Genomic DNA, 15924 nt, shown 5'->3' with positions numbered 1-15924 from the left:
CGAACCTTCTACTCCGATTATTCCAGAAGCCCACACGTGTACATAAGGGACTCCGCGTGGCGATCTGCATTGAGTCTCGGCCCAGCGTTCGACTCTGCTGTTACGCCGACTTCGACGCCCGCGACGCTCTGTTATTATCTTTTGTACCCTTTTATTTTTGGCACAAGTTCGCCACATTAAACGTTTATTTCTTCCTGTTTATTTATTGTTTTTGGTCACCATCCGTAACAATATGGCGAATCCGAATCGAAAGTTCGTCTCGTACACTTATACAAAGTGATACTCCTGTCGTCTTCTGTCTGCCCGGAATTGACTACGCAAATGCACCAATCAATTTTTTTTAGTAAGGCTAGTTACACTTAATATTATTCTAGTAACTACATTTTCCTTACAGACTAGACGTATTTTGGTCAAGAGTGCAGTGACCCTAATTCGAGCTGTTCTTACTTTCAGCTTTGAGAATTCACGTGAGCACTCCCACCAAAGAGGTATTAGACACCTTTAAGACGTTTCAGCTGGAACTTCGAGGAGAAGTAGAAATGAAGGTAAGTAAGAGTTTCCGCAAGTAAATGCTAACATGTCCTTTCTACTGTGATACTTTCTATCACGTAATCCGACTGGCTCACACACGCGTTAACTGAACCCTAGTTTTTGGCGTTCATTTTAATCTTCATCGTGCTATGCGCTTTAGCGTAACTTTAGTGCATTTCACAACAAAATATGACGTTGTAGATACAATCATTCCTTGAGATTATCTTGATTTTATGTGACGAGATTTCTTATTTCCTTCTGGTCGAATCACTCCACGAGTGCAGTAGTACTTTTTATAGCTCAGCAAGAGAAACATTTTGTGGCCGTGTATGAAGAGAAATCATGTAACTATAAAAAAGTTTACGCGCTCGACGCGCCCGGATTCAAAACCCACAGACAGGTCCACGAATCCAATGTGTTTAGTTCCACTAGGTGTCGGGAAACCAAGCGGTTCATAGTGAGCTTAGTACCGAATGCTAATACAAAATACGTCTAGGAGTAACCGAATTTGCCCTAAACCTTTACCGTCTATATGCATTAACTAGCCACATTTGTATACAAAGGGGAGCTAGTTAGTTTGTGACTGAAAGCCGGGTCTGTGAACCTTCATTCTTAATTATGCACGTTTCGTGTACGTTCAAACTAAACAACCCTAGACTATAACACACATGAGTAGATTCCGGCAAATATAATTAGCCCTCGCCAAGGTTTTTTTGTGTTTTTTTTTTAACACCAGTACAGAAATAAATATTTGAAGCAATATTTTTGTTTCACCTGGCCAAATCGCAACAGACAAAATAAGTCTTTATATGGACAAGTATAAGTGAAAATGTTTGTTCCGACACTCAGGCTTCAACTCTAGTTGAGAACGCCTTTCTGTCTGTGTGGTGCAATTATAGCTTATGCCGGCAGATTTTATTAAGGCGCCATCAACAAGAAAGCCCTGGTGTGGCGTTGGCACCATAATGTATTGTTCTCTCAGACGTAACGCCTTTGTGTCCTGCTTTATCGCCCAGCTATTGCGTCCGACATCTTCAACCATTTACCCTCTTCAAAAGCTTAGTCTACGTTTATATACAACTGTTACAAGAATTCTAAGTCTGCCTAGGATCATTCTATGGAATAAGAGTACATAAAACATTGCCCATCATCCACACCAATGATTGCATTCAACAAAATAAAAAAATATATATATATGAATGCTAAACTTGAGATTTATTGATTGTTTTCGTTCATTACACTAATTTTTCAAGACACCCACGAACGGCATAGATAATAAGAAAAATAACGTATTTGGCGGATATCAGCTTCGATCGGTCGAGGTTGCTTCAAAAGCTTATAGTTATTGATCGACGCAAGTAAGACCCGCGTTGACTGTGTCCAAATTTTATCCCATTTTCTGAAAGGAAAAATCGAGAAATCACTAAAAATTGTTAATCGCGGACTTGTGGTTTGATTCGAATTCAAGGTTATCTGGATTTTCACGAGCCAGGCCCGGTTGGGAGGAATACACAAAGGGAACTCCTGCTTGACGACGCGTCTGCCCCTACATAGTTTTCTGGTCAACCACGATCGGCCGAATGCACGGCCCATTTTGCCGTGACTATTTTGTCCCGGTGAGCACCAACTGGTGATACCAATCAGCAATTAACAAGATACCTAACCCTACTGAAGCCCGCATTCTGGAATTATTTGTATGCCTAAACAAAAATAATGGCACGCAGTCACAGATGTAAGCACAATGTGGATGTCGTTAGGTTATGATATTTGGTTGGGTACGCAATGGGAGTCTCATTTAATTCCTCAAAAAACGAAGAAAGAAAGTAAAATGCGGTAGTTTGGAACAAATGTAGCATCAGTGTCGTAACCTACAAGGCACGACTTCTCTAAGTCATAGCATTGCGTAATCACTCGTTTCCTTTTATTATCTCTACACTGGTGTGAATACACAATGATGCACTTGACTCAATACTTATTATTTTCTGAGTGCCGGATTTCAGAGTGCAATTTTAAGCTGAAATTGAAGTTAATAGAGTTATCTGATTGTCTAATGTCAGTCATCTCTGTGCCGGAAGAAAAAAAAAAGTTGAACATCGAAAAAACTTGGTCTGCTGGGCAGGTAGGTACTGTACATTCATATTAAACATAGCGCAAAAAAGACGGGACAAAAAGACGAAGAAGCACACAGGACAAGCGCTAACTGGCAACTAAAATTTATTGAATGCTTCTAACTCTGCTATCGCCGTGCACGCGCCTAGTCTCGTCTCGAGAAAAACACGGCGTACCGCCAAATCAGCAGATACAGGCCGTCCACCGCCTGTTCAAAAATTCAGCAAAACAGCTACATCACCTCACCGCACAGCCCGAACGAGGAAAGGAAAAAGCGCCGCGTTAATATTTACAAGTTAGATAGTGTTAATGAATCTGTACTCTTTCGGCTGCATATACACCGATGCGACGCTTATGCAAACGTCTTTGTCACAATCATGTATTTTTGCCGCCTCCAGCAACTCTCGTTCCAACCTTCCTTTGTTGCGTCCCTCTACCTGCGCACTGTCCAGCGTGGGGGAACAACCACAAGTTTTACAATGCCCCGGCTAGTGGGAACCGTAATGTTGCCAAGAGAAGCCGCATGCTCTCGAAGTCAATCATTTAAGCAACGTCCCGTCTGGCCTATGTAAACACACCACACGTTAAAGGAATCTTGTAAACCACCTCAGTGGTACAAGGCACAAACTTTGTGACGTATTTCTTGTTGCAAACGGGTTTCTTCACTTTCGGCCCGCTCACCATAGTGCACAATTTTGACAATCTGCACGGGGCACTGGAAACAACGTCCACGTCGAACATAGATGCTATCGTTTTCAGATTGTGTGACACCTTATCATTGTAAGGTAGCACTACAAAATTCTTTGATTTCCTCTTGGATACAAAGGATGAACTTTTCAACTTTCTTCGAAGGGATTCCACAACACTCTGTATTAGAACCGAGGGGAAACCGGAGTGTTCCAAGCGAAGTGTCTGGAGGTCAAAACGGTCACTAATTACATGCGGACAGGACTTCAGCAGTGCCGACCGGAGCCACAGCGAGGCGATGCCCCTCTTTATCAATTTAGAGTGGGCTGAGTCAAAAGCCAAAAGGGCCTTTTTTGTGCGTGGCCTGTACATCCAGCACACATGGTCAAGGGAGTTAAAAGACAACCGGACATCTAAAAACTATAAAAATCCTTCCAACGGAACTTCGTAGGTAAAATGTAAAGGCTTAGAAGATATGCAAAAAACCTCCAGAGTAGTCTCGACTAAAGAGACCAGGCTTTGCTGTGCAGGAACACTAACAAAAACAATAAAATCGTCAACGTACCTACAAACCTTCACAACGGGGAAGTCAGCCAGCTCATGCGAAACTGAGCGGTCAAACCTTAGCAAGAAAAATCTCACATAGTACAGGCGCAACAATAGACACGATACAAATGCCACGCCTTTGCAGATACGCCTTGTCCTCAAAGCAGACGAGCGTTGAGTTTAGATAGCAGTCCAACATTTCCAGGAAGGCATCAGCCGTAACCCCGCACCCATATTGAAGTGCAAGAACGCATACTCAATCCCAAACACGTACTAAAAACGCAAGTCACGGGAAAGTCGCTGCACTCGATTCGTTTAGTCAATGAAAGGCAACGCATACAGAAAGATGGACGAATGCCGTGATGTTGCGCTTTGACGCTTGAGAGTTCTATTGGCTCGCAGCAGCGGCTGCGTTTTTATTTAATGTGTAACGAAGTGTTTCGATTGCTTGTCAACTCCACAGGCTGTTTGATTTGCTGTGGGATTGATCGCCGTCATTGTCGAAATTTCCAGACGATGTCGGCAGTGTGGGGAGCTAAACATTGCGAGAAAACAGAGCCAGATTGTAGGATGGGGGCTACTGTGAAAAGACAGCAAACAGGGTGTTGTACTCCTGATGAGATCACTTAATTATCACTCTTGTCGCATGCCTCCATACCGCCTCTCACCAGCCCGCGCGTGCCGAGCTTCACTGCTGTGCACCAGGGTGCTAGGTGCAGCGGCTGACATGGGTGAGCGCCTTTAGCGCGATACGCTCAGTAATTTCATTTCATTTCATTTCATTTATTATTCCTTGAGGGCCCGTTAGGGCATTATGCAAGGGGGGTCAATAACACACTAATAATCATAGTTTAAAATAAATTAACACTCACAGAGAGGAAGTCAGCAATACAGATGAATCAAAGAACAACAAAATGCAAGTAGTTATCAACATTACACAATATTATTAATATTTTAACGGTATGCACTGTGAACAGTAAAAAGGAAGAAAAAAATTAGCAGATAGAAATGTTTGCAAGTTCCAGGTAATTGATCAGTTCTTCGGCAAGTCTATCAGAGTTAGTCTCGGTTACAACACTATCGGGTAATTTATTCCAGTCCTTGATTGTCATGGGCAGATAGGAATTATAAAATGATACAGTTGAACTAAAAATCGGGCGAACTTTGCAGGAGTTATCATGGCGGAGAGATATGCTGTGGGGTGGAAGGAAGAGGGATGCCCTAATAGAGGCATTGTTATAGTATAATTTATGAAACAGGGCTAGTCGAGAAAGAGTGCGCCTAAACGAGAGTGTGTGAAGGTTAGCTTTGCTTCTTAGGCCTGTTACGCTAGTGAAACGAGAGTAGTCTGAGAAAATGAACCTTAAAGCTTGGTTTTGAATTGCCTCTAACTTCATAACTAGGTAATGCTGCCATGGGGACCATACAGAAGACGCATACTCTAGACGAGATCTAACAAATGTTATGTATGATAATTGTTTAATTTCAGGTGAAGCCAGTCTGAGGTTGCGCCGAAGATATCCTAATGATGAATTAGCCTTAGATAAAATAAAATTAATGTGAGTTGCCCAAGATAGATCACAGGTGAAATGAACGCCGAGGTATTTATAATATGTACAGGAGTCAATTATTGTGTCGTTGAGTTGATATGAAAAGAGTGATGGGGACTGTGATCTGGTGAAAGACACTAGTTTCGTTTTATTTACATTAACTGTCATTTGCTATGTTTGACACCATTCTTCTATTATTAGTAAGTCAGCCTGTAAGAGTAGGTGATCATTACTATTACTTATCGGTCTGTATAGGGCACAATCGTCAGCAAAGAGGCGAATTTCAGATGTTAGATTAGCAGGAAGGTCGTTAACGTATATTAAAAACAGCAAGGGGCCAAGAACACTACCTTGGGGTACGCCGGACGTTACACGAGGAAGAGGTGAACGGGACTCGTTTACAACAGTGTTTTGTGTACGATCGGATAGGAAATTTTTGATCCAAGTGATTACTGAATTATGAATACGCAGTTGGGTTAGTTTTTGTAGCAGACGTTGGTGGGGAACTTTATCGAATGCTTTAGAAAAGTCTATGAAAATGACATCGGTCTGTAATCTCTTGTCAAGGTTACTGTGAAGCTCATGAATGAAATGTATTAGCTGGGTATCACACGAATATGTCTTACGAAAACCATGCTGATTTTTAAAAAGCAGATCGTAATTTTCCAGATATTTTATGATAGAAGAGAAAATGACGTGCTCTAGTAATTTACATGAGATGCTGGTGAGAGATATTGGGCGATAGTTCGATACAACATTACGATCCCCACTTTTAAAAATAGGGATGACTTTACCAATTTTCCAATCAGACGGAAGCTTGCCGACATCAAGTGACTGTTGAAAAATAAGGGTTAAAAATTGGGATCAGATATGTTTTGTGTTTTTCAGCAATTTAGAATTTATTTGGTCATCACCGGAGCTGGCAGAAATTTTGAGATTTTCTATCGCTTTCACGATACCCAAATATATTATTTCGATTGAAGGTATAGCAGAATGAGAAAGGTGATTTAGGAGAGGAATATTGTCATTGTTTTCTAGTGTAAATACTGAGCTAAAGTAGGTATTTATTAGTGAGGCGCTTTCGCTCTCAGACGCGGGAGTTCCATTCATATTAGTCAGGTGGATGGATTTATGCTCTTTAGGATGAATGATCTCCCAGAACTTATTAGGCTTATTCTTCAAAATGTTAAGAAGGTCGAAGTTAAAAAATTTGTTCTTTGCATTTTTCACTTCTTTTTTATATTCCTTAGCAGACGCGTTGTAATTATCCCATGCAATAGTATTGTCCTCTTCTTTAGCTTGCTTGAAATGTCGTTTCTTCCGAGCACTTAATTTGGAGATTTTCTTGTTGTACCAAGGCTTTGCATTGTTTGTTTTAATTCTGATGGTGGGAACGTACATGTCAGTCAGAGTTGTTACCTTGTCTTTAAAGAGATTCCAATTTTCCTCAACTGTTCTTTGATAAAAGTTGATATGAAAAGTATAATAAAACTGTTGAAGATTTCTATTAATTGTATCATAGTCAGCTTATTGTAGTCTTTAATAAATTTATAATGGCATGATCTGATGACGACGTCAAACTGCAGGTTTAAGTGTATAACATTGTTGTCACTAATAGCGGGTAGATGAGTGATGCTATTCACATGTGAGGGGTCAGTAATAAGGCACAGGTCAAGAATGTTGCTAGAGTGATGGCTAACTCTTGTTGGTTTAGTTATCATTTCGGAGAGGTTAAACGTAAGAGCTAGGTCGATGAACTCATTATCAAACTGATGACTTGATGAAAGGGAGTTCCAATCAATATTCGGAAAGTTGAAGTCGCCAAAGAGGATGACCGACGCATTTGGTTTAAGGGTATTAAAGATGGACGAGAGGGAGTCATGAAGTTCGCTAATGAAACTAGCGTGATGATCGGGTGCTCTGTAACATACACCAATCAAGATATCGGAACACTGAGAGTGAAGTTGAAGCCATACCATCTCGAGGTTACCTGGAACATTAACTTGTGGCGCACTAATATGATTGCGGATAGCGATTAGGACACCGCCACCCCTCTTTGTTAGTCTGTCGCATCTGTGTAAGGTATAATTCATATTGGGGAGGAACACTTCTGAGTCAGCAATTTCGGGTTTCAGCCACGTTTCTGTCAGAATGACGAGGTCGGCAGTGCATGATTCAATTAGTGATAATAGGTCGTCGCGGTTTGTTAAAACACTTCTTATATTTGTAACAACGACCGAACATGACTTGGTGTTTCTGCGTACTCGGGAAGACTGGGGTGGGCGGCGGCGTGTACACATCTCCTAAGGCTTTTTTTATTCATATATACTGTTTTGTGCAGAGTCGAAGCAAAATGTTTTGTTATCAATGACTAATCTGTTCGACCGCAGCTTGTACTGCTTTCTTTGTTGTTTCGCAAATTCAATCAGTTTTCGCCGTGCCTCGCGTACTGCTGGTGAAAAATCCTCGCTGACGGCAAAACCGGTATTTTTTAATTTGTAACACGCGCTCAAGATACTATCTTTATGCTTGGTAGAAGAAAGCTTGACAATGATAGGGCGTGTTTTATTACCGTTAAAGCGACCTAGCCTGTGCGCTCTTTCTACGAAACTAGATTGTAGCGAAAGACCCAGGTTGCGAGAGCACATGTTAAGAACCAGTTTTTCTGATCGGGCCCACGTTTCATTTTGTTTGTCAGCGTGACCATAGAACACAAGATTAGAACGTCGCATTCTATTCTCCGCGTCCTCACACCGTGGTTCCAAAGTATGAATTTGTTCTGTCATGCTTTTTAAAGATATTTTTGTGCTTTCTGCATCTTTGCGTATCTCGTGCAAACTAGACACGCATGCTTCCACATTCGCTACTCTTTTAGTCAGGGCAGTCACGGCTGATTCAGTACAAGACTGATCTTCTCTCAGTTTTTTTAGTTCGCTTAAAACTTCATTTTGCCCTTCTTTAAGGTTTCGTACAATGGCCAGGACAGATTCTAATTGGGCTTCCTGAGCCTTAGTCATTCCAGGGTCAGTCTCTACATCACCGGATAATAAGAGAAGTAATTGGTTACAACAGCCACCGGCGTAAGTAATGCTATCAATGATGAACAGATACCAATGGGTCGGGCACATGCTCAGTACTACTCCAAGTCTTCTTATTGTTTGTCTTTGTGTTAGAATGATCTCTCATTTTAAAGTCTGCGCCGAAAGAAACAAGAAATGCGGGTCTATATTGGAATAAATGGTAGTGAAGGTTGTTCCGGTGCAACTGTCGATCAAGAGAACGGCGAACTTTCACTTCACTCTGATTCCAACGCTGCTGTGGAGCGGTGTCATTGCACAAGTGTAGGTTTTCATAATATTTAGTGGCGGTTGTTTGGGCAGTTCTTAATATTAGAGTTTTGAGTTTGGTAGCTTCATAAAAGTTTGTTGGCATCGACATGTGGACTACACAATTGCAAAAGCCAGCATATCTTTAGGGTTTATAAGCTGAAACACAAGATACTTTCCTTGGGACATTCGGGAACCCCTCTACAAGTCAAACGTACATCCTGTGCTAGAACATGCCTGTACTGCATGGGATCCTGAAAATAACATTGACGAAGGTAAAATAGAAAAGGTGCAAAACCGAGCAGTTTGGTATATTTTAGGAAAACTAAAACACAAAAGAAATTTTAGCGTAACGCGCTCCAAATAAAATTTAAAATGGGATATGTTCGAGCAAAGCAAAGCGAATCTTCGTTTAAGGCTATTCCAAGCATATATCACTCAAAATCTGGTATTCCTCGTGAAAAGTTTATCTCTTCGCCGCACTATCTCTCCGCTCGTGTGGATCACATCCACAAAGTACACGACTACAGATGTAAGACCGTAGCATCTAGTGTTTTTTTTTCAGAACCAGTTGGTCAATGGAATTAATCGCCTTCGCCTAATGGGTAAATTATTTCCAATGATGCATTTTTTTCTGAATTAGAAACATATATTTAATTTTATTGATAAATGTCTTAAAAAACAAATAGATGCTACAAAAAGATGATTTGATATATTTTGCTTTGTTGGCGTTTTCTCTGTTGTTTTCAAAGCAATATTTTTTCTTTATATGCCCGATATGATTTTGATTCCTTTTTTTTTAACTGACATAAGCAATTTGTTGCTTCTCGTTTGCAATATTTATTTCTCATATATATATATATATATATATATATATATATATATATATATATATATATATATATATATATATATATATATATATATATATATATATATATTTCTCCTTATTTTAACATTTTAAACTTGGAATTTCGGAGCTTCGGAGTTCGACCTGGAAAGTGATCGAAAGTGGCTGGCAAACAAGTATCATGTTGCTCGCAGGCAGCGTCACGGTACCAACACGCATTTTTCAGAAACAAATGTGCAGTCGTATGCAGTTTGTATGACCATTTTCTAACTGATTAAAATACAAAAAAAAAACTTCTTAAATTACATTAGCTCTCAGGCTGCACGTAACGTTGTGCCCAACATTACGGAATGCTGGACAGTTGTTTTTTTATGATTCTTTCGCGTGTTTTACAGAGACAACGAAGTTGAATGTCGTGTCGTAAAATTGCAGTTGATTGGAAAATGTGTTTACCTCGCACAACGGAGCCAGAACCTTCGTTCATTCGTGCCGGTGAAGAAACATCAAGAAGGCCACGTTTGCATTGTCAACCATTTATTTAACATCCCAATCGTTTCGTACTGTATCCGGTCGTTATATACGAAACGAAAAGAAAATATGAACTAAACAAAGAACTTACGAACACCGGTGATTAACAAGGCGGTAGCCAGGTGCAAAGCGAGACTTCAACAATACGAAGACGTACTCGCACGTTACGAAGGCAAAAAACGTGCCCAATTTCTCAGTGTTGCGTTAGTGTGTGCACCTACATTTGTTATGTGCTGGCAGGACAGGGACATCCAACTCGCCTTTTGTTGTAGGTTCAAAATTGTAATGGATACACGTGCCCAAATGAGGTGCGAGAGCTCAAAACATCGCCGCCGGGGAGCGTCACGTCCGAAATGATCAACTGTGTAGCCAGTTCCACACGCACACCAAATAAGACATTTCGACTGCCAACAAGAACCGAAGCTTTCTAGGCACGCAGCACATGACCCCGTCAATACGTCAACGCAACACCGAAATCACCACCAGAAACTAAACAGGAAGAAAGCACGAAACGACTATCAGCGACACCTGAATTAACGGGGAACGTCAAAATATTAAAGCCACTATTTTGGCTGTTTAATAGAAGCGACGTCATAGACGTCGAAATAATTTTTTTTTAATTATTTAGCGGTGGACGTCGGTAGTCACTGCTCCTAAATTCATAAACCTTGGCTTACGCATTTTTGCTGATCGACGAGTTGATTTTTAAAGACATTTTAGATAACGTATATATACAGACTAAATAAGCCACCGGCTGTAGACGTGCGAGGAGAGAAAAGCTTTATCCCAACTGAAGGGTTGAACTATGATTCATTTTTATGATTTTTTAGTACCAATTGTAAATGAAACCTTTTCTGACTAGAGTATTATTTCAAAAAAGAACGCTCTGTGTCTCTTTGGCGCCTAGTCTATTTTTTTCTTACAAAATTTAATAAGCAATATGCTCTAGTATCAAAGAGGAGTCCTCGGCTATTATCAAAGGTCAACTCATTTAGCAATGCAATCAATTTTTCATTTTCCAGTGATGTGCTAACATCATGTGCTCCAAAAGGACCAGTGACTGCTCCAAACCAATATTTTGCCTGCTACAGAACCTGCTAAGACAGGCCAAATGCTGCTGAGCTCTGCAAAATGAGTAGACCCATGTTAGATTCCCTTTCATTTTATTAATGCGAAAGCTTTAAATGCCCCATGGAGCGCAGCCGGCGTTGTCTGTAACCGCGAAAAACGGCACCTAGTCCCATTGGCTGTGAGAAACGGCACATGAATGCAAGTCATCAAAAACGCGCGTTCATTAAAAAAAAAAAAAAAAAAAAAAAAGCACAACAACGCAGATGCTTCACCGCGGGAGCCGACGGGGGAGCTCAATGTCAAAGCGAACGCGCCTCTGAAATAAAACACAAAGAAAAGCACAGCAACTCAGATTCATCGTCACGGTAGGCGTGGAGCCGGCGGGGTTCGCTGCGCCTGCGCTGTGGAGGAGCGTGATGCCACCGCCGGAGCGCCGTGTGAGATTGGAAGACGTGGCGCGCTTCTTGTAGGAATGCGCTGCGTGTAGGAATGCTGTCCCATTCCTAGACGTAAGCAGTCGTAAATGTCTCTGCCGAATTTTTCATAATACTGCCTGGCCCAATCAAGGCCGTCGTAGGAGAGGGGCAATGTAACAGCATTGAAGCATTGTAACAATAAATAGAAAGGTGATTTGATATATTAAATGATGCTAACACCCAAAATACCATTGCACAGCGACGTTATTTTATAGACAATGTTTTGAGGGCTGTGGCGCGGTCTGAAAAGAAGCGAAAGAGTTTCGGTGCTTTGTGAACATCTTGTGACTCTTAGCCACGCTAAGCTGCGACAACGTCTTCTGTGGAATTTTGAAACCTTCTTAAAGAATTCGTATGACGAAATATCTAGGGTGGCGCTGGTGCCACCAGCCTATACATCTCTTCCCCCCCGCCCCCCAAACATTATATTAAAGTCACGGTATTTTGTGCATCTTCCACACCATATGTTTATTTTATAGGTTCAAGAAAAGAAACAACAGGAGAGACATTTCATAAGATACGTTCTCTCGTCAAAATGTTACGAAGTATGAAAAACGTAATTCTACATTTTAACGGAGTGTTGTTTAATCGCAGAAATTCGTACACACGGCCGCGTTCATTATCTGCCTTTCTTACTTAAACTTGACGAACAAATCACAAGCTACTGACTTAGGCATACTCTAAACAACCTAATTTTTGCGAGGACATAGTTTTAGCGAATTTTGCGACTTGAAAAATATTGCGTAATGTATATCACGAGAATATATTACCCTTTGGTAAGAGTGGCATTTATTTCCTGTGGAAAGAGAGCACTCCGAAATAAACAATCCTTCTCTTTCTCTCTCTCTCTTTCTCTAAAGGTGATATTCATACGTGTTTGTTTTTCTTTGGTACAGGGCAAAGGAAAAATGACCACTTACTGGCTCCTCGGAGAGCAAGAACCCGATGCCATTGCTTTGGGTCCTAACACAGCTGGACCACAGTCGGACGTCCGCAAAGAAACCAAGATTTGACCCCCGAGTCCTCGAAGAACTACCAAGAGCTCAAAAGCACCGCCGATAGGGTAGTGACGTGCAACACGAGAACACGTCACCCTCGCGGCGCCCAGGACCGATACCTTTCACGGTGTCCACGCAGAGGAGTTTGTCTACGTCTATCGTTGGACAGGAGAAAGGGTTCACCCAGATCGTGTTCCCGTCGAAGACCTCTCGTGTGAAAAGCATGCGCCTCCCTGCCGCGCACGATTCTTAGAAAGAAGTTGTGAAGACCCTGAACAATTTCTTACCGCTGTTCTCGAATACCCGTCTCTGAGTGATTCTTTTGTTTACGCAGAGTTGGTCACTGTATTGTAAGTGTTTTAAGAATGGTCGGTCAATCTCGTTGAACAAAAGCGGTGAATTCGTTGCTCGGTCATGTTTAACCAAATGCAGTGCCATGTGTTCTTCGGCGCGCTTCAGAGATATGGGTGCATGCCGAGCTTGCATAAATTGATATATTCAGTTGATGGTGAGAACCAGCTTGAAGAGTTTATAGTGTATAACAAATTTAACCAATTGTGAAGGGTGTTAAACTAACTTTTCTTTTCAAATTATAAATATGATATTCTTTGATAAAATGATTGGATGCGAATGCGAAACGTGTGAGAGTGAGATATTGTAGATAGCCCCATGACCTACCTTTACAAACAATTGTTTTATATTTATTTTCAACTTGATCAATCAATGTGGACTCGGAATTCGTGTATATCTTTTAAACAATACGATACACATCTTAATTGTTCAAGTTTGTTACATGTAGTCGAAAGCATACTTAATTGAATCAAATGCTGAGAAATTTTCAGCATATTTTTGTTTTTCTATTTTCCATACTTCCCTTTGCTTTAATGTTGAGTTATTTACGTCTCTCTACTTCGTTTCATCGATGTAATATCTTCAGTTCAAATGAATAGGCCCCAGTAGTTTAAGCTTTAAATTTTAATGCATCAAACTTTACACCCGCACTGCGTTCAAGCTTGCTTGTATGCGTTTCATTTGTTGAGAGCTACTGATGTCGATGCTGTTAGATTATAGTCTGTGAAATGCTTAAAAAACGCAGGGTGTGGCGAGTTCTGAATATATTATTAACGATCCGGTGAATGGACGTGTTCAGTCGCAGGGTCTTACACCGACCATGGACCAGGTTAAATACAGAATCGTGGACCAAAGGTTGAAAAAACCCCAAAGCCCATGCAGGCTTTTATCAGATATCAAGTACAGGAGTGTAGACTAGATGTATCGGAAGGACTATGCTAACAGAGTGGTTGTGGCGGGACTTGCAAAAAATGCAATTTAAAAGGCTTCACTTCTATTACGCTTTTGGATTTCTCGGGGCTGACATTTTTCATAATATGTAAGAAACGTGCGGTTATAATGTGATCATGAAACTGGTGTTTCCGTAAACGAGAGCAAGTGCGCTGGATTGGAATTATCCACCGGAGCTGATTGTTACGACACTTTACCCTATCTGTACTCCTCAGATCTTAAGTTTGGCCGGCGCATTACTACAAAATATAAAACACCTTTTTGTCGATAATATTTCAAAATGCTTAGGAAACATTGGGCAGGCTTACAAGATTCAAAATTAAAACAGCGCAAGGACACGGAAAAGAACAAGAGGGCACAGGGCGAGCAAGGCGCAGTTTTAATTTTTAATCATGAAATACCAACTGGCCATAACTTCTACGTCAGGCTTACAAGCTCTAACTAAGCGCTTTGACGATTTTTTCGGCTTTACAAACACGTGTGTATTGACCCCAAAGTGTTCTTTCGCCTTTCGCGCTGCTTTGCAAAAAAAAAAAAAAAAAAATTTCTAACGAAAGAGTTTTCATAACAAAGCCAATAATGCATGAGTTCCCGAATGAAACATGCAGGAAGCGTCTTGTTTGTTTGATGTATATGTAAGCTTAGCGACAATGAAATCGCGTACCCGACATCGGTGTTTTTGTTTTTCGCATTTTACTTTGAAAGTTTATTGGCGGGCACCAACTCCTAGCGCATAGGGGAGTGCTTTAAATGGACAATTTTCATCTTTTTTTATACGTTACGTGTTTGCGCAAGAAATAATGGGAGAAAAAAAAAAGGCCCTTAGAACTACTGCGTCTTACACCTTACTGCGTACACACCTTACTGATACCCTGGGGGTCCGGCCGAAGCGGTAACACAATATCAGTGAAACTAACCGAGATACAGATATGACTGCGACTATACAATTCAAAATTGATAATAAGAAAAAAAAAAATCCTTCGGGTCAGAAACATTTTTTTGCGACGTTTTTACTGTTTTAACACTACTTTTTATTTGAATCATAAAGACTGTAATCACTGACAGGTTGAGAAACACAGGACATGTCGACAGCGAGTCTCGCGTGTCCTATCATCGTCCAGCAGCCATTCAGGTGGCGAAATTGACGTTGAGAACGTCGAGGAAGAGAGCAAGAATCGGGAACGTCCATGTGTTTCTTGCACTGTCGGAAACTCTAAAAGTGCTGTCTTTTTTTTTTCTTTGCGTTCATATTTTTTTTTTTTTTTTTTAGTTTGACCTTCAAATGAATAAATATTTACTTTGGAGGAGTTTGTGTAAAGTGCAATACTATAACAGACGACACTGCAGGATGAACATAAGTTAATATCCAGGGTGTTTTAGCGACGACTGAAATTAATAAAGAATAAAATGACACCCCAAATTTAAAAAAAAGCTTACTTGGGGTAATGCTATATTGAGCGTAGCGGACGTCAACTTGCGAGCTAAAAGCGATAACTGGCTAATTTTTTCCAAAACCAAAAGTGACCAAATACTTTTAAGACGTTTGGATGAGCTGGTGCATTTCTACAAGAAATCACTTGTCCATCGTCGAGATATGCCATCGCTGTCTTTGGAATTCAGATAAGTAAATTGTGCTCCGCACTATTTTCTGGGATGTCTAAGCCATCAGGAAACTGAGTTACTCAAACAAGAACACAAAAGTTTGACGAAGTTCCATCGTTGAGGAGGGGTCAGTCTCCACAGCGGGCGCGGGGAGTGAGTCATCGCGAGCCTATCTGACAGCGGCGCGTGATCTAAGCGCTACATGATCGATTAAAGGGTGATGGTTCCTCAAGGGTGCAGCTTTAGGTGCTTTTCTGTCAATTTAGTTTAGGAATGGCGGATTCCAGGCATCTTGACCTCACTAATGATTAGCGCGGCGAAAATGTTTTTTTTTTTTTTCTCAACGAC

The 15924-nt window shown here is 40.9% G+C and overlaps 1 protein-coding gene across 1 annotated transcript in view; it reads left to right on the top strand.

Annotated features, from left to right (window-relative positions):
• Positions 1-12874, top strand: part of LOC8043725 (atrial natriuretic peptide receptor 2) — a 122721-nt gene extending 109847 nt beyond the window's left edge. Inside the window, exons 10-11 of the mRNA XM_040215781.3 lie at positions 454-545; positions 12571-12874. Coding sequence (XP_040071715.2) covers positions 454-545; positions 12571-12687 — 209 coding nt within the window. The 3' untranslated portion in view covers positions 12688-12874. The remainder of the gene's footprint in view (positions 1-453; positions 546-12570) is intronic.
• The last annotated feature ends 3050 nt before the right edge of the window (positions 12875-15924 follow it).

Source organism: Ixodes scapularis, unplaced genomic scaffold, assembly GCF_016920785.2.
Source record: "Ixodes scapularis isolate PalLabHiFi unplaced genomic scaffold, ASM1692078v2 PGA_scaffold0__279_contigs__length_252992795, whole genome shotgun sequence".
Taxonomy (NCBI): Eukaryota; Metazoa; Arthropoda; class Arachnida; order Ixodida; family Ixodidae; genus Ixodes; species Ixodes scapularis.
This window is presented reverse-complemented; position numbering and strand designations above follow the sequence as displayed.